This window comes from Rattus norvegicus, chromosome 19, assembly GCF_021556685.1.
Source record: "Rattus norvegicus strain SHRSP/BbbUtx chromosome 19, alternate assembly SHRSP_T2T, whole genome shotgun sequence".
NCBI classification, from domain to species: domain Eukaryota; kingdom Metazoa; phylum Chordata; class Mammalia; order Rodentia; family Muridae; genus Rattus; species Rattus norvegicus.
In genome coordinates this window covers 70894685-70913722 of record NC_141552.1, presented here as the reverse complement: position 1 = coordinate 70913722, position 19038 = coordinate 70894685, and the positions used below count along the sequence as shown (strand labels likewise).

Genomic DNA, 19038 nt, shown 5'->3' with positions numbered 1-19038 from the left:
CTAATGGTGTGCCTCATAGTAGACTGACTGACAGCGGGGACTGTCATGCAGTGTGGGGGGCTTACAGGTTAGAGCAGAGTGTGTGACAACTGCTCCCATCTGTGGTGGCTGCATTCTCCTTCAGCTTCACACTGTGCTGGTAACTCTCTTCAGACGCAGTTAACTATCTGTTCACTACACATAAGAACCCTGCTTTAGGAAACCTCTCAGGGATAGATGGAGTCAATCACAACAAACAAGTGTACATTATCACAGTTCCATCCTGTCACTACAGAGACAACTCAATTTACCAGAGGATGAATCAAATCCCTTATAATGAAAACACCTCTAAGAGAAACAGCTCCAGAAGACAACTGGACAGTTGTTTAGGTGTTGGATTGGTTTGTAGCACCCAGGGTCAGGCCAGGATGGACTTGGGACATTTTCACACCCGAACGCTGGTCTCCCATCGCCATTGGCCATTCTAAGGCCGGTCTTCCTCACTTGATCCTAGGTGAAGGCTACAGGTTTTCTTTCCCAATCAATCTTCCAAATGATCATTAAGCTCCTTGATCAGAAACCCTTGAAGGTCTCTTGCTTTGCACAGTACACTGGATGGATTGGGTATTGGGAGCAAGAAGGGCCTGGACCGAGGTCACCTTGACATTCCAGGAGACTTGTAGAAGCCAAGCATGGCTGAACTCTCTCCAGATCTCTACCTTCGCTCACTCTCCCCTCAAACCAGCCACTGCCGGATTCACCTCAGCTGGGAGGGCCAGCCTTCCTCTGGTCAAACAGGATCGTCATGTCTAACTTAAGTCTTTTCTCATACCATCCTTCCTCCACCCTATCCATAAATCCAGTACAACGCACTTTATTTCAAGAACTGTTTTGAAGGGACTCATCAACCTCTGGGCACTAGTCTCCTCTGCTTCTGTGCCTCAAGTGCAAGGACAGCATGGCTGTCTCACCATGGTTCTTAGGTGTCTGCCCATTCTTATATACACTTGAGTTACTGAGGTGACCCATCTTCTAGCCGCACAGTCCCGGCCCCCTATTCAGACTAACCAGTCCTGAGCCCAGAATCCTCATCAGGACTATAGCACATCCTGGCTTTTTACCTGTTGGTCTCTCCCATCTCGATCACAGCGTTTCTTAGTCCTCCAGACAGTCGGTGGGAGCTGAACTACCACAGGGCTGGAAGTTCAATGCCCAGAGGGGTGTTTGCCTAGAGCGGCTCTTACTGACTCACTCCCGTCCTCCTGAGAAAGCCTTCCAAACAAACCTTCTCTGTCTATAACCCCAACTCTGCTAACGGCTCTCTACCCAGAAGTGCCACCTGGTTTCGCAGATACAGAACACAGGAGTAACAGCTACAGTCTTGTTCTAAAGAGAGCTCCAAGGTGGCCATGCACAGGATGGGCGAGAATAGAGGCAAATACCTGGCAAGGCCGGGAATGTGGCTTGGTTGGTAGAGTGCTTGCCCAGCACCACAGCTAATCGGCACGAAGTGTATGTACCATGCTTGGGGGGAGAGGTGGGAGGATCAGGAGTTCAAGGTTATTCCTGATTATACAGTGATTGGGGGGACCAGCCTGGGCTGTATGAGGCCCTGTCTCAATAAAACAAAACAGAACAAAACAAAAAGAAACTGGAGGGGTGAGGGAGGTGGAGGGAATGAGGGGTGGGGCAGGCAGGTCAGAGAACCGAGAACTGACAATCTCTGTCTCATAGACACAAAGGATCAAGAGCTGAACTTGGCTCTGTTCTACAGAAAGGCACTGAGTAAACTTAATAACAAACGCGGAGGAGAGCAGACATTCTGTGGTGGTGTCTCGTCAGACGGCGATTTGAACCGATTACCCAGCGGACAGATGGTAGAACAAGACACAAAATGAAATTAGCAATGATGGAACCCAGATGGAAATGAGGGGAAAGGTCAGGATGCTAAAGGTCAGAGAGATTTGGCTCCATCTCGTCTTATTTCATAAAGGACTGAGGTCATAGCTCAGGGGCCTCTCTTGTGGGGCGGCTGTCAGCCTATTTGCTGGGCCGAGGAACCAAGTACTCACCCAAGATTGCTCAAAGCTGTAGGTACGGCGCCGGTCTTCCACGTCCTCATCCTGTTTGGCTTGCTGGAATTCTTGCCGTAGACGTTGTATCCGGTCATGGTTGCTAGGGGTGGATCGATTGCTAAAAGAGAAGGGGCAGCCATGAGCACCCTCAAGAAAAGAAACCATAAATCACAGTTGTGAGGTGGGTAAAGGGCTGCTAGCTGTGGGACGTTGCTCAAACAGGAAGTGAATTTTTACAACAAAATCTGGGCGTTTGAAATGGTCATTTGTTCTCAGGACTTAGGGCTCACTGGAGCTATTCCAGTAGCGCTCTGAGAGGGTGAACTGTGTTTGGAGACCTCTTTTGTAGTGATCTCTCGAGGTCTCACTTCCTTTCTATAATCTGGTTAGGTGCTGGCAGCCAAGTCCAGACTAGCTCTTCCAGCTCCCTAGCCCAGAGCACGCCATTCTTCTTTGACTTCTACATATGAAGCAGAGATAATTACCTTCCATCAATATCATCCTAATCAAGTGACCTGACACTAACTGCCCACCCCAAACAGCAACAACACCCAGCCTCGCAAGCCAGGTGTAGCATATACCGATGGTTCTGGCATCTCTGTAGGAAGCTGAGGCAGGAGGATCGAAAGTTCTAGCCATGCCTGAGCCATTTGGTGAGATTCTGTATCAAATTAAAAACAAGAACAAAATTTAAAATGAAGCTGGAGGTGTGGTTCAGGAGTACAAGGCCAGCCTAGCGTATTTTCTCTGCAGAGCTGCAAACAATTAAAGTATATGCACCTGTGTGGGTATCTGTGTGCATACATGATTGTATGTTTATGCATGTATATATCTGTGAATTTGTGGATGTTCACGTGTGCATGTGTGCATGTGCATCATACATGTGTGGGTGTGTGCATGTGCATCATACATATATGGATGTGTGCATGTGCATCATATATATGTGAATGTATGCATGTGCATCATTTGTGTGTGGATGTGTGGATGTGTGCATGTCCTCAGTGATATGAAATACTGTATCATATTGCTATTTCATCAGTTTCCTGTTCACATGTCATCACATGTTCACAAGATATGATTTTCACGGTATAATGAGAAACACAGAGTAAGGTAGTGTTTAAGCAAACCACTTGCTTAAACAATGATGCTTTCACTTTGTACAGCACCAAGCTTCCTTTTCTACAAACAGCTGTAAGACTGGTAGAGAAGGCAGAGCTTCCCCTCACCCCGCCAAGTGTGGAAACTGACATTTCCACAAATGTTTTGGGTGGGTCGGTCTGAGAACATGAAAGTTAACAGATCTGTAAATGTGCTGTTTCAAACCAGTCAGCTGCTGGTGCAGTCTTGAAAGTTCCCTCCAAGCTTCTGAAGCACGCAGGCCACGATTCCTACTAGAGTTGCAGCTATCTCTCGTTCCAGAACATTAGCACTAACTACCAGCCTACAGTTCCTTCTTTTCCATGCCAACAGTGACTGTCTAGGCATGCTATGGTCTAGATGCCAGCGCAGTGACGGAAAAGTGAGCATTTTCCAACCTTACTGTCCCTTTAACATTACTGTCACTTTAATGACTGTGGCTTTTTGCTCCCAGCATGCATCAGTGGGAGGATGGTCAGAGACAAGACTAACTATGAAAGTGCTCTGACTTCAGCAGGACCACTGCTCAACTGTTTCCATGCATTAGCTGTGCATTTACGTATCTCGTGAAATCCAAGCAAGTGACGGAAACCAATCTTCCACTGTCCGTGATGAGGCGAAAGTCATTCCCCAACAAGGTGGCTGATGAGGTCCTTAATTTCAGTTTTGGTAACCTCGATGGCATTCTGGAATCAGCCCTAGAACTATCCTGGGCCTTGGTCTCCAAATCTGCCCAGTTCTTATTCTTTGCACTGGTTTCTTTAAGCTTGTGTTCTACAGAATTAGACAGGTTTGCCCTAAACCAGCAACACCACTTTTCTGGCTTTAGCTGAAGGCGGGCTTCGATGCCTTCATGATTGATGGTGATGATTTCCGAGGACGGGAAGGCCATCAAGCGCCCTTTGGGAATACCCATTGGCAGTGTGGAGGTGAGACCTGGCTTCAGGAGAGGGAACTATTGTATCAGCTTCCTTGTTTCTCAGGCCAGGCTGTGACGGGCCAATCATTCAAATCTGGGCTTTGAAAACTCAGATGAGTTCTTTTGCCAAGAAAGCCAAAGGAGATTTAAATATTCATTAGCAACAGTGACTAATCCCTACACATCCCAATCAACCTAGACTAGGGCTAGCGCCAATTTAAAGCTGGCCTTTTTCTTTTCTTCCTATTTTCCCCACACCGGTGAAGAATAAAATACAACCACCACCAAAGTAGATTCAAGGGATGACTGAGTCAAAACAAGTCTTAATGAAGAGTCTATAAATTGCATTTCCAGAGACCCCCACCTCGTGGGGATCTGAACAGAGATGATGGGGGTTTAGGATTCTCTCTATGAACACACAAAAGACACCTTTAGTCCAACTGCTAACACTTCATTTTCTCTTGCAATACTGGCTTTTGTAGCTTGACTGAGTACATGCATGTGTATGTGCATACATGCCTCTGTGTGTGTGTGTGTGTGTGTGTGTGTGTGTGTGTGTGTGTGTGTGTGTCTGCATGCACACATATGTACTATTTGAAGAAGATTTGCTTTAGTTCAATAACGATGTAGGTTTTGTTCTGCTGTTTTCTGTGCCTGGTCCTACAGAGACTTCTAGCCTACCATACGTGCATGGTGTAGTGAGACTTGGAGGTCCATAGAAACAGGACACCTGACGTGGAACCCCCTGGTGGGCCTTGTGTGCTTTTCTGTTATTTGTGCCAAGTGTAAGTGGAGCTTCTGCAGGCCTGCTAGCTTGACACTCTTGGTGTACAGGGTGAGGGCACAAGTTGTACAACCGTACCTGTCCCCACTCACTGGTATGAGGGTGACCATCTAGGAGAATATGACGGGTGTGCTACTTGTGAAGAGTGAGACAGCCAGTCAGGGAAGAGCCCAGGAGTACATTCAACATCGGGCTCTACAGCTGAGAAAGCTCCAGTGCCTCACTGACAATGGGGTTAAAGAGTCCATGACACAGGGGCGTCTACATACCATGGGAGGGGCTAAGATGAGGGACTTCCTTCCTTCCTTCCCTTCTCCCTTCCTTCCTTCCTTCCTCCCCTTAATTCCATTCTTCTCCTCCCTCCCCCCTCCCCTACCTCTCTCTCTCTTCCAGACATGGTTTCTTTGCATAACCCTAACTGTCCTGGAACTCACTCTGTAGACCAGGCTGACCTCGAACTCTGAAATCCGCCTGCCTCTGCCTCCCAAGTGTGTGCCACCCCTAGCTGGAGCAGTGCTGGAGATCTCCCCCTGGTGGTGCAGGTAAGGTAGAGACGACAGGCTGACCAACTTAACTACTACCCAGACCCATATCTAGGGTTCTAGAATCAGCCCATCCCAACAGCTGTATCATCTGCTGGGATGCATGAAAAGGCCAGCCCTGCTGTCCCAAAGCTACAGGATCTCCAACACACACAGGGCAACAACGGGAAAATGGGAAGGGTCCAATATTGACAGTTTCACAGAAGCCTGAGATCTTGAACCAGACCAATGACTCACTGCAGTGAACATTCTCAAGTGGAGATGTGCAGCAGAGGGGTTCACTGTGGGGCACACTACAGCTTCCATGTGCAGCAGAGGGGTTCACTGTGGGGCACACTGTGACACACTATAGCTTCCATGATGAGAAGATTTCTACGCTTTGTTGTGGTGGTGGTGGTAGTGGTGTGTGTGTGTTGGGGAGGAGGTTGCAAGGATGAAGGGTGAATATGAAGGGACAGGGAGAGGAACAGGACTGCACTGCATGATGGGAGAGTCGCAACCAATCAATAAAAAGTTTTTTAAAAAAGAAAAGAATGGTGTGTGCTGCCACAGCCCAGGTTCTTCCGTTTTTTAATAAAACAGAAATTATAAATACGGTTTTTACCTTAAATTTAACCACTGACTTAATGTATTTTTTGATTCAGGACAAGTCAAACACAAGAGTACAGTTGGCAGGCAGTAGCTACCTCCACTTTATATTCTACATTGCTGTTTTCTGTTTGCTCTCTTGAGTCATTTATTTCTTCTGTGTCAACTGCAGCCATGTGGCCTCTGAATGGCAGTCCTGAGAAACAGATGCAACCGGTTTGGAGACAGAGTTCATCCTGAGGCTCAAGAGGCCAGGGGTAGAAAATATTGGGGGTGGAGGGGAAAGTGTTAAGATCACAACTTAATTTTTTTTCCTGTATGTTTTTATATGTATGGGTGTTTGACAGGCATGCACACCTGTATGTCATGTGCCCACAGAGGCCACAAGAGAGCACCAGATCTCCTGGGACTGGAGTTAACAAAAGGTTCTAACAGCAGGTGGGTCCTGGGAATTGAACCCGGGTTCTCGGGAAGGGAAGCCAATGCGCTTAACCACTTTGCAATCCCTCTGGCCCCTTTGCTTTTTAGAAGTTTAGATGTTTATCAAGCCACTCATTAAAGTCGCAAGAGTGCGATGACCTCTGTCGGCGCTGGAGAGATGACCTTTTTTTTTACCTTTACCAACTGAGCCATTTTGCCAAAGCACGACTAACTTTTAAACTGCTGTTTTTCTGTACGTAATTAAGCATGCTGAGAGGTTGTACAGGGCTCATCTGGTGTTAGGTGTTGCAAACCTAGAGACAGGATTTAAAGTATATGGGGCAATATGTTCACAGGTTTCATATGCAAATATCTTTAAATATCATATAAGGAACTTGGGCATCCACAGATTCTAGTATCCAAAGCGAATGCCTGGTGGCTACTAAACTGTACCAAATATCTGAAAACGGGCATCGTCCTTACAGCCTCCTAATTCACCTTCTCCTTCCCATCTACACGGAGCCTGGTTGCACTCTCTTGTGGGCCTGAATTCTGACCCAGCTTCTTAGAGGAGCAAAGAGAGTTTGCAGAGGGAAAGGAATGCTTAATGAAACTGATGAATTCTTCACAGACTAAAAATACCGTGGCATTTGCATTTTTTAATTAAGCAACAGAACTCTGAAAACCTAGATCAAGGGTAGAACATTCAGACCCCAGATTTAAATGGAGGGCAAGCCAGGCATATGTTTGTTAAGTAGGGATTTGGTACCTTGGTGCCTCTGGCCGTGCCCATGGAAGATGTGAACACCAGTAGGAGGGTGGACAATAGACCTAACTGGATTGTGGCCAGCCTTCCCTGGTCCCCGAAGGGGACAGTGATGGTTATATCTGACACTGGAGAAGAAAGTAGCTAAACATGGTATGGGATGCATTTATTCAAATAGTTCTTTCTTCCCCACCCTCTCCTTTCAGCTTTCAAACTTCTACCAGGAAATCAAATTCCACCTCCATGAAGCGTCTCCTAACTTCCCAGGCCAGCTTTGTATGGAGTTCTCCCCTCAGCTGTCCTCTGAGGAAAACACCGTTACAGAGCCTCTCAGAATGAGCACCCATACATCTTTTCCTCAGTCTTATTCACGACCACCACCAGTGGCAGAGCCCAATGTTCAGCAAATATTTCTGAGGCTCACCTTCTTACATGCTGCCTTTCTGGAACTCACCCTCAAGCGTGGACAGGACCCACATTTGTTTCTAGTTGATGAGGTGAAGTCACACCATTATTGGGTATGTAAGATTACACTTATATAACCACCCTGATAAGAATAGGGGGTCCATGCCTATTGAGCTGCCTGCCCCGAGGTCCATGGCTGCAAAGAAAGAGCAAGGAGGTCTGGACTTCCCCGGCAGAGCCTCTGTGGAATAGCCAGCCTCACTGACCTCTTCACTGTCCACTATGAGACCCTGAGTGGAGGAGGATCTAGCTGAGCCATGTCTGGACTCCAGACCCGCAGTAATGGGATACAGATGTGTGCTGTTTGGAACGACTGAACTTGTGTTAATTTGTTAGCTTCTCAGACGTAGCTCACTGATAATTGCACGTGGCCGGTTTGGCTTACTCTGTCCAACGGAACACCTGCGGGAACAGTAAGGACGGTGGTTTGCGACGTGACTGTCACGGGTATGCTCTTTCCTGCTCTTGACGAGAACATTTCCACAGTGTAAGAATGTAAATATAAGCAAGACCAGGCAGATAGCTCCGTCGGTAACTTCCATGCAAGCACGGGGCATCAGATTTGATTCCCAGAAGCCACGTAGGAAAAGCCGGATATGGTGGCAACACTGTGTATCACTCAGGGTTTCTGCTGCTGAGAAGGAAAGGTATGGGATGATGTCATTACGCAGGTGAAGGCAGGTACAGGATAGAACGAGGTCTGTCACTGGACGAGAAGGAAGGATGAGAGGGAGAAAAGTTTTAGAGAGAGGAGGAGACTGGAGCGAAGGAGAAGCTGCCTAGAGAACATGGCAGTGGATGTTAAGATTCCTCTCTGCACCTTTACAGGTTGTTATGAATGTTCTTAAGGGATGGATGCGTATGCATGGCTTTGTGTGTCTGGGCAATTCTATCTTATCAATTGGATCAGAGGTTATTGTGTTGTGTGTTCTTTCATGTGGTGATTTAAGAGAGTTTGTGGTGGTGGAGACACTGGGCCATCACAGAATTGAGACGTATATTTCTGGCATGGTGGCAGCCTGCCTGGGGAACTAGGTGGGTACAGAGATTGATGCCAGGCTCAGAGAGAAGCCATCAGCAGTGTGGTACGGGATGGAGCAAAGTGGGTGAGAGGCTTTGCTGACTGAGATGATGATATCTAACGGATATCTTGGGGCACTGCGCTACCAGACCTAGTGCTGGGTAGAAGACAGCATTTAATTTTTTATACTATTATAGCAACAGAAAGGTTTCTTTCAGCTTACTACTCTCACATTTCCGCAGCCGAAGGAAGTCAGGGCAGGAACACAAACAGGGCGGGGAGCCTGGAGGGATTCTGCTTACTGGCTTGTATTCACAGCTTGCTCTATCTGCTTTCTTATAGCACCCAGGACCATAAGGGGTAACGTGCCCCACAGTGATCTGGACTCTCCCACATCAATCACTAATTAAAATACATCGCAGGCCTGTCCACAGAGCAATGTGTTTTCTCAACTGAGGGTCGCTCTTCCCAAAGGACTCTAGTCCATGTCAAGTTGACATAAAAACCAGCAAAATCTGCGAGGTGGAAACAAATAGATGCCTGTTGGCCTGTCAGTCAACCCAGTCAGAGCGGCAAGGATTCCTGTCTCGAAAAAAACAAGGTGGACAGAGGCGAAGGAAGACGCCTGAGGCTAACAAGTCATACATTCAGGCTCATGCACACAAAGGGTGAGAGAGATGGGGGTAGGGGACACAGAACTAAACTAAGTCTGTACCTAAGCACTAAGACTGAGGGGAGCTCAGTCAAGAACAGAGCAGAACTGACCAGCCCTTACTAGGTCTTTAGCTGTGAGCCACCCTCAGAGCAGTGCGGCTCTCTAGAGCTCCCTCCCTCAAACCCCCAATCACTTACGCTCCTCTCCCAGCTCAGTCATGTAGAAGAGTGGCGTGGGGTGGCTCTCACTCATTAGAGTGACCTAAAAACACACACAACTCTGTCCTTGCACTGGAACTGAGTAAACATGGCCTGTTGCAGAAATAGGTTCGTCAAAAGAACGGAGGAAATGGGTGCTTGCTGTGCAGGGGGATTCTGACACCATCATTTATAACGATGGTCCCTGCAAAGTGCTGGCCTGAAAGAAAGTCCGCCAAGTAAACACTGGTATAGAAGATACAACTGGAAAATCAATGTCCGCTATATACCTTATCAAATAAAACCGTGGAACACCAGAGATATGGCGTACGTTCAGTAGATATCGTCCCAAATGCTCAGGGTGAATTGTTGCTTTTGGGGATGGGAGGATCTCTACTAAAACTACCTACCACACTTTGTTCTGAAAAAAAAAAAAATCAGTACTCAAGAAAATTTGGATGCGATCTGGTGAGCCTTATGTCCCCAGTGTCTATGTTTGAAGGAGACTATGTCGGTTTGTATATGCTCGGCCCAGAGAATGGCACTATTAGAAAGTATGGCCCTGTTGGAGTAGGTTTGTCACTGTGTGTATGGGCTTTAAGACCCTCACCCTAGCTGCCTGGAAGTCAGTATTCTGCTAGCAGCCTTCAGATGAAGATGTAGAACTCTCAGCTTCTCCAGCACCATGCCTGTTTGGATACTGCCATGTTCCCACCTTGATGATAATGGACTGAACCTCTGAATGTGTAAGCCAGCCCCAGTGAAATGTTGCCTTGGTCATGATGTCTGTTCACAGCAGTAAAACCCTGAGACAGAGTCCTAGGGGCTGATGGAGCTTGCTCACAAGTCACCTACAAAGAGCTATTCATTTAGGGTCCTGGGCTTATCAGGTAGACTTCAGGTCATTTATTTCAACAGGAGAGCTGCTCAGCAAATGTCCATTATCCACGCCGGCCTCCATTCACAGCCACTTCACTTTTGCCCGATCCTCAGCCCCACCAATTTACTTTCTGGCCTAAGCTCAAAATTCTATTCCAAATGCTAGCGAATTTCACACCTGTGCTTGGCACCCAATTACTGGAGATGCAAAGGGTCCATTATTCTAGGTCCTAATTAAAACACAAGAAGTTAATTTCCAGATATTTCAGATCCTGGAAATAATGCAATCCACAGTCAATCAACGTTTTTCCTACCAAGAAGCTTCCATCGCTCTGACAGGTATCCTATTCGTGTGTGTGTGTGTGTGTGTGTGTGTGTGTGTGTGTGTACATGCACACACGTGTGTACCAGAAGATGATGCTAGGTTTTTTTTCCCTTGCCCACTCTCCACTTTATTTATAGAGACAGGGTCCTTTGCTGAACCTGGGCTCACACTCCTCTGTTTTGCTGAGCTGGACAGGTCAGCAAGCCCTCATATCCTTGTGACTCTGGCTCCCCAGGACTAGGATTGCAGAGTGTGCACCACCCACACATCATTTTATACATGGGTTCTGGGGATCAAACGCAGGTTCTCGTGCTTGCACAGCTGAGCCATCTCTGCACTCCTCAAAACCATCCCTTCTCAAAGCATGTTGACTGAGACAAGCTAATTCCCTTTCTTGTAGAATTGTCTTCTCCTGGTGCCCAGCTGTGCATCCCAACACTGACTCTGAAGGGTGGATATTTCATAGATGTCACTTAAAGCAACAGGGAGACTGGGACAGAAAGAGACTGACTGTAGGAGCAACCGATGTGGGGGAAACTTGTCAAGCTGTCTTGGGAGCAGGAGCCATAACCAGCCAATACCTCACATCATTGAACAATGTCTCACTGTGATGTAGACCACGGATATGAAGGGTTGTAAGCCTTTTAGGACAGTCAGCACGATAGAGCAGAGGTAGATAAGCCCTTAAACAGAGACAGCAAATCACGGAGGGGCTGTTGCTGCACTCAGGAATCTAGGCAGAAACACCAAACTATGGCACCCGCTCAAAGCCAAGGAAACCACCTCCTGACACTGATTTTGTTCTGTGCTGGTTAGCAATCCCATCGATTAACCCTGATCTTCTTTTGCCAGAGAAATAGTTTTCATCTACACACATCAGAAGTAAATTCTTAGTTGCTGTAAATTAGTAAGCAAATACAGATTCTTCATTAAACTCATTACATCCATCCGTTAGAAGGGAACACTCTCTTTTGTTTTTCCTCCTGGCATTCAAGTCCAGAGCATTCTGCTCAACCTGAGGTACAAGCAGCAAGGCAGAGGTGGACGTAGTGGAGATCTGTCCTCTGAGACATGGTGGTTATTCTTAGGGAGATGACAATGAAATTGAGGACACTACTCTGTGTGGGGGTGCATGTGTGTATATGTGTGTGTGCATGCATATGTGTATGTATGTTCATGTGTGTGCATGTAGTGCATGTATGTGTGTGCATGTGTGTATGTGTGTGTAGTACACATGTGTATACACTTGTGTATGTATATATCTATGTGTGTGTGTATGTGTGTGTGTGTGTGTGTGTGTGTGTTGTATGTGATCTGTGAGTACTGTACTCACAGACCAGAGGTTGACACTGGTGTCTTCCTCAATTCAGGGTCTCACTGAACCTGGAGCTCATTAGTTATGTTGTAAGTTGCAGGGATCCCCCTGTCCCTGTCTCCCCAGCACTGAAGTTACAGGTATAGCCCACCATGCCTGGATTTCTGTGTGAGTCCTGAGGGTGTCCCTGGGTGCTCACGTTGGCACAGCAACGTGACTAAGGCGTCTCTCCTGCCCAACATCTTCGCTTTCTTCAGAAAAGGTCAAAGGTTGCCGTCCTTTGAAAACCTTTGTTTCTTTTTGTCGGAAGGGAGTGTTTCAAGGCATTGCTCTGCTTCCGGTCACCTGTCCAACTGACAAGGCTGAAATTGCTAAGTTAGAATTTGGACAGACCAAAATGACGTGAGGCAAACTGATTCGCAGGCTGCTAATGCTAAAGCATGCTGGGCAGGGATACAGGATTCCCACCATCTTGTAGGCTCCGAGACGGATGAGGAATGGAAGGAGGCTAAACCAAAAGATGCACCAGCTACCAAAGTACAAGTAAAAATAGCTCCTCCACACAAGCTTCATTAAGTTTTAGCGGCAAATATCTTGGGGTTTTACACTCAGGCCACAGGTCATAAATTCACAGTACACCCCCCCCCCCCACATGTTTCACAAACACCTGAATTCAATTTCTCTTTGGGCTGCGGAGCAAGAACGTGTGTTACAATTAATTATGCCTGTGAAGTTAGCTTTGAACAGGGGCAGATTTTTTTTTTTTTTGTGAGGCAGGACGGTATTTATGGTGTTCGGTATTTTGGGACAGCTCTTTCTCCCAACTTGGCACTCCTATGTTGGTGGGTAAATCTAAATTCAGTCAAATATAAACATGAAGTAAATTATTATAACTGTTAAATAATGTTTCCATTTTCCATAGATAACTCAGATATACAAGACACGGAGCCAAGGTCTTTTTGGGTTAACGGAATTCGGGTAAATAGATCTCTGCCTGTGAACAAATCAATCACTTTAAATTGCACAGTGGCATCTAAACAGAGACCAAGTAGCTCTGTTTATATGTGTCTGTGAGCACATGTGAAATTAGCCACTTAGGGAATACCACGTCACCTTCAGTTTCTTTTTACAGTTTTCCTCATCATCTGTGATATGAAAAGAATTATGAGAGGCTTGTGCAAATCCCACAGGCGCTCCCTCTGCTCGGCTGATAAAATTCATCTCCAGGCTGCGACACCCGTGATTTGTTGGCCATTTCGCACCAATTCCAGTATAATAAATCATAACAAATTAAAACCATAGAGCTATACTCTCTGGGTTAAAAAGCTGGTCATCACGACTGTTAATCCCAAGTTCGTTCTGATAAAAAGCAGTTCTGGGTCCCAGGATGCTCTGCGGATCACAGGGAGGTCTCCCCACTGGTGGGGAGCTCGTCCGTCCTCTGTGGCCCCTGGTAACAACCCCATCGTCTTATAAGCAGTTCTCTCTATCACCGTCATCACTCTTCCTTATTAGCTTGTCAGTGGTCTCATGCAGGAGTGAGGGGGATTTAGCTTTACTTGAGGGGAACACCTCTAGCTGCAGAGCTCAGATGTACAAAGGCACATAGAGCTTTAGGATCCAGCAGTAAGCACACAAAGAAAAAACCACTGGAGCCCTCCCTGACAGGAGTCAGACACACTTCAGGCTGGCTTCTACTCAGAAGGGCTACTGCTTGTGTGGGAGGGACAGCTCAGAGGAAACACTTGCCTAAGTCACAAAAGTATTAGTATTAACATTTATATCATCATCATCATCATCATCATCATCATCATCATCACTACTATTAATTAAGGAGGTCTTATTATGATACCCAGGCTGCCTGTGACCTGCTAGGCTTAAGCCATCACCATGCCTCAGCTTCCCAGATAGCTGGGGGTATGAGCCCCATACTTGGATTTTTTTTTTTTTAATTACTAGTGTAGTGGTGAGATGGTTCAGTGGGTAGAGACACTTCAACACTTTGGTTCTATCCCTGGAACCCACACAGTGGAAACAGAGAACTTCCAAGTCATCCCCAGATTTCCACATTCACACAGTGTTGCACACACATATCTACTAATAATTAAAGGCAACAAAACAGGACAAAATTTTAAAAAACATATCAACGTAAAACTAGCTATCGAAGTTTTTACGGAAAAAAAAACCCATATATTTAAATAGAACGGTTTCAACAGATGGTGCCTGATGAGAGAACCATGTAGGGCTGAAAACCCCAGAGACAGTAGAGAGAAGGAGTCTTAGTGACCTTGTGACACCCTCCACACCTTACAGAAGGAAATGGGCAAAGGGAAGGCAACAGTCAGACGCTGGGTCTGATCCTGAGTCAGCTTCCCAGCAAGCTAACCTGAGGAGCCATAAAAGCAGGCGATGGGGGAAAATGACCTCGGGTACACCTGCCTACAAATCTAAAAGCAGCTTGGAAAGCACCTGTAAGGTGTTACGTCTATGAGAAATCACACAGCTCACGAAGTCATTATAACCTGGTTAATAACCCTCAAAGTATACTCCTCCTACAGGTTGCCTTTCTCCAACTTTCCTATAACTAGTAAGAGCATGTGAGGCATTTCAGTGGGGGAGAGAGGTGGTGTAAGCTTAAGGTTGTATTATTCATTCAATAAAGCCATCAGGGATAAAAAGGTTAGCCAGCTGTGACCCCGAGTTAAGGTCTGTGTCTCAAACTGAGATAGACATTCAAGAGGAAAGAACAGATGGAATTCAATGCCCACATTTAAAAAAAGAAAAAAAAAGAATAGGGAAAGAAGAAGAAAAAAAAGGAGCTATGAACTTTGAAATAAAAAAGCAATGGAAATTAAATTACAAAAGCTGATAGATTTCAGTGACAAAATAAAATGATTATCATGTTCTTTTTCATATTAGAAGAATTTTTTTAATCACACAAGCATAGAAACTAATTATCGAACCATTATTTTAATTCTTTAATCATGACATGATTACACAGAATCCAGGACTAACGTTTTCTTTGTTTTTGCATTCTCCTGTCTTTAATGATAGCATAATTGCAAAATTCTATAGAAAAGAAAGATACCTGTTTAAAGATAAAAATCCCAGTGTGATGCAGGATTTGATTATATATTGTATTTTAATTCAAAATAATAGCAAATTTCTATATGGGTTCCTGAAATTACTCAAAAATGAGAAATAATATAGTACAACTAAGATACACACACACACACACGCAGCCTACACAGTTTGTAATAGACATCGCTTTAGTTAAAGAAAGAGTGGGGAACTACTTCTTTGCTTAAGAGAGAGGGAGGGAAGAAGAGAGAGGAAGGGAGGGGGAGGGGAGGGAGGAAGGAAGAGGGGGAAGGGAGGGGAGGGGGAGAGAGAGAAGGGGGCAGCAAGAAAATAGAAGGTTGGATATTTCTGAACACAAAAGAAAACTTTCTGTATGTCTGTATTAGCTACTTTCTGTTGTGGTAAAATTACCGTGTGAAAAAGAAGCTCGTAGCTGGACCATATTATGATGGCTTACAGTTCCAGAGGAAGGGTCCACAAGGGCAGTAGTGCTACGGGGAGCTGAGAGATCACAACTGCAGCCACCAACAGGAAGCAGAGGAAAAGCTATAGAGGAAACAAGGCCCGCCCCCTAGTGACGTACTTCCTCCATCAAAACTCCACCTTCTGATGGTTCGGGAATCTTCCCAAACAGCACCACCGACCAGGGACCACGTGTTCAGACACGTGAGCCTAAGCAGAGCCGAAGGGAGTGTTTCGTCTTCAAACCTCCACAGTACCACCGTTTCTCGATAATTTTAAGAGCTTTTCAATGTGTCCCTTGCTTTTACTTATTTTATGCCTTTTTACTATTTATGATCTGCTCTTATAACTTCAGTCTAAATGTACTCAACCCTTCCTCTTGTCCCAGGCTTTGTTCCTCCACGAGGGAATACAGCCAGTGATTGGGCTGGAAGCTAGAGTGGCCCATGTGCTCTCAAAGTCCCTTACATGTTGTGATGGTTTGTATATACTTGGCCCAGGGAGTGGCACTTGTGCGGTGTGGCCTTGTTGGAGTAAATGCGGCCCCGTTTGGGTAGGTGTGTCCCTGTGGGTGTGGGCTTTAATATCCTTGTCCTAGCTGCCTGGAAGTCACTATTCTCCTAGCAGCCTGCAGATGAAGATGTAGAACTCTGAGCTCCTCCTGCACCATGCCTGCCTGGATCCTACCATGCTCCCACCTTGATAATAATGGACTGAACCTCTGAACCTGTAAGCCAGCCCCAATTAAATGTTGTCCTTGTAAGAGTTGCCTTGGTCATGATGTCTGTTCACAGCAGTAAAACCCTAATTAAGACACATGTATACTGTCTACATCCTAAATGCTACCTGAAAGCTGGCTCCCAGCAATCCTGCCTCATGGCAGATGCTGCTCTGACCACCTGGACCCACGAAACTCTTCAAACTGAGAGTGTCGAGATGGATACATCTTGATCTCTGGTTTGCTACTCTCTCATCAAAATGTCTTTGTCATGGTTCACTCATCATCAATAGAATCACCAAAAATCATCTGGTATAATTCAATAAGTTAAGCATGCAAATATATTTTTTCATATATATATTCATATGTATACATACACACATATATATTATACATTCATATACACACATGTGCATATGTATGAACTCTTTACATGAAACAAAAACTTGAGATTCTATAATGATCCTCCACCCAGGTTCCTCTGGAATCCAGATATTTCTGATTGGTGTGTCTGTAACTGTTCTCCCTGCTGTACTCGAGTATATCTGCCAGCATTCTGTTAAGGCAGACAAGCACAGCTATCCCAACCCCTACCCCTGGCTCCTCCCCTACAGTAGCAGCAGAGTGTATATAATAATGTATTTTCAGCTTGTGTCTACATTGCTCACTGCTCATTCAAACAGGGAATTTGATTAAACCACCTTTCTTCTGCGGCATTCTTTACTTTCTCTGGCTTCATTTTCTTGTTGAAGATGGTGCTCTGAAAAGCAGATCGGCCACCGGGCCTGGTCTACCACATGGGAAGTTCCTTCTCTGGGGTCATTTCAATCTCTACCCAGGAGCGCCCAGAAACCTTTGGCTTTCAGTCATTCTGCCCTCACTCATAAGGTCATAAGAAGACCTATCCTCCCTCCTTCCCTCGACCCCTTCTCTCTCTCATACACACACACACACACACACACACACACACACACACACACACACACACACACACTTTCTACTCTCTTTGGTTATCGTTGGACTTTCTGACTTATGTCATTTTTAATTCTCGACTATTTTTAAATGTCACTTCTATAACGAACTTGGAAGCACTGGGAGGTTCTCTATATGAGACTATATGGGGGAGAGAGATTATCGGCAGTCTTTTTCAGCTGTAGACCCTGCAAGCGGAAATGATGACAGGTCTGAGGAGATAAGCCCACTGGTGTAATACTGGCCTGAAGAGAACCTGGCCACTTCCTGGTTAGATTTGGAGCCTGCTGTGCAAGATGGAGCTCACGCCTGGTACTACTGCATGGGCTGAAACGAATGGCTATGAAAATCAGTGTAGAAAAGGTTACCACGGCATTTCATACAGCCGCTGCGATTGGTCAAACACAACTTGGATCAGATCAAGTCATCCAAAATCCCAGCATGGATACAGGAGAAGAGGCTCATAAAATGGCCCGACCTCTATCTGACATGGTATCGGCAATTGATGGGTGCTAGGAAGGGAGAGTCCTTTTACTTAAGGGATTTAGCATCTCTGAAGCCACCTACATTCTAGGAGATGGTCCTCCATGCTCCTACAAAATGGACTCGGTGAGTTAAAAATAAACTAAAAAACAGCACATGGTGTTCGGAACAGAAGTGGGAATGGGGGAGAACTGGAGGGAGTGAAAGGGGGTGGGTTTGCATAAAATGCATCATGAAATTCTCAATAATAAAAAATCTCGGGCTGGAGAGATGGCTCAGTGGTTAAGAGCACCGACTGCTCTTCCAGAGGTCCTGAGTTCAATTCCCAGCAACCACATGGTGGCTCACAACCATCTGTAATGGGATCCAATGCCCTCTTCTGGTGTGTCTGAAGACAGCTACAGTGGACTTATGTATAATAAATAAATAAACCTTTTAAAAAAATTCCAAGGGAAAAAATTCCTTGGGATAACAAAGAAGTAAATACACAAGTATATGAGCACTTACAATAAAACTTAAATATACAGACCAGGTGACTTACAAGCTAAAATGGTGGTCTGTGACAGTAACCGTGCTACATGGGCCACCACAAAATTATTTCTGATTCTGATCATTCTGATTTTTAAAAAGAAATGTATGCAATTTACTTAAAGACCAGTTTCTTTGAGACAGGGCCTGGCTGTATACCCCTGGTTGGTTTTGAACTTGAGACAGTTCTCTCTGTCTTCTGAGTGTTAGGATTACATGTATGCATCACCCTACCAGCCTTGAAAGTAAAGACATAATAGCAAATGTTACCTATAGAGCTCTGTGCTTAAAGTAACTGTCCTTTCTTTGACGTCTCTTTAGCTGTAACACACGGTTACGCCCACTGATCACCTTGGTGATTACTGCACTCACATCACCCAGTTTCAACATGTGCTGTGTTTACTCTTTCTCCTTCAAAGATTCCAGCTCCTCCTTCAGGCCTCTTCAAGTTGCTTCCGTGATGTTGGTGTAAGAAGTGGGTGGCGCTTTTCCTCGCAGCTTGGCCGGCCCACAATGATAGAGCCCCAAGGACACAGCTCTAGGCGCTGGCATATCCTGCATTTTCAGAATGTTCTGGGCTTTTATGACTGATAACATGTGAATGGACACCAGCCAACTCAATTTGGTACAGGATCTTGAATGATGAGAGTCATAGGAAAAGCAGCGGATAATCTGATTATCTGGAGGTCTGCCAAATGCTCTTTGAACGTGTCAATCCTTCTGCTTA

The 19038-nt window shown here is 45.7% G+C and overlaps 1 protein-coding gene and 1 long non-coding RNA gene across 17 annotated transcripts in view; one reads left to right on the top strand and one right to left on the bottom strand.

The window, feature by feature from the left end:
- Pard3 (par-3 family cell polarity regulator) overlaps positions 1-19038 on the bottom strand; it is a 549750-nt gene that overhangs the window by 14841 nt on the left and 515871 nt on the right. For all 15 annotated transcript variants that reach the window (XM_087595246.1, XM_087595248.1, XM_087595247.1 and 12 more), the window contains one exon: positions 2052-2172. In XM_087595246.1, the coding sequence (XP_087451372.1) occupies positions 2052-2172 (121 nt within the window). The remainder of the gene's footprint in view (positions 1-2051; positions 2173-19038) is intronic.
- LOC147999630 (uncharacterized) lies at positions 2046-9972 on the top strand. Of its 2 annotated transcripts, none has more exons than XR_015644264.1 (5): positions 2046-2235; positions 6403-6462; positions 7417-7728; positions 8012-8122; positions 9039-9972. It is a non-coding gene; the product is annotated as an uncharacterized LOC147999630 (long non-coding RNA). The 2 variants fall into 2 exon arrangements; XR_015644263.1 differs by having other exon boundaries at positions 6372-6462.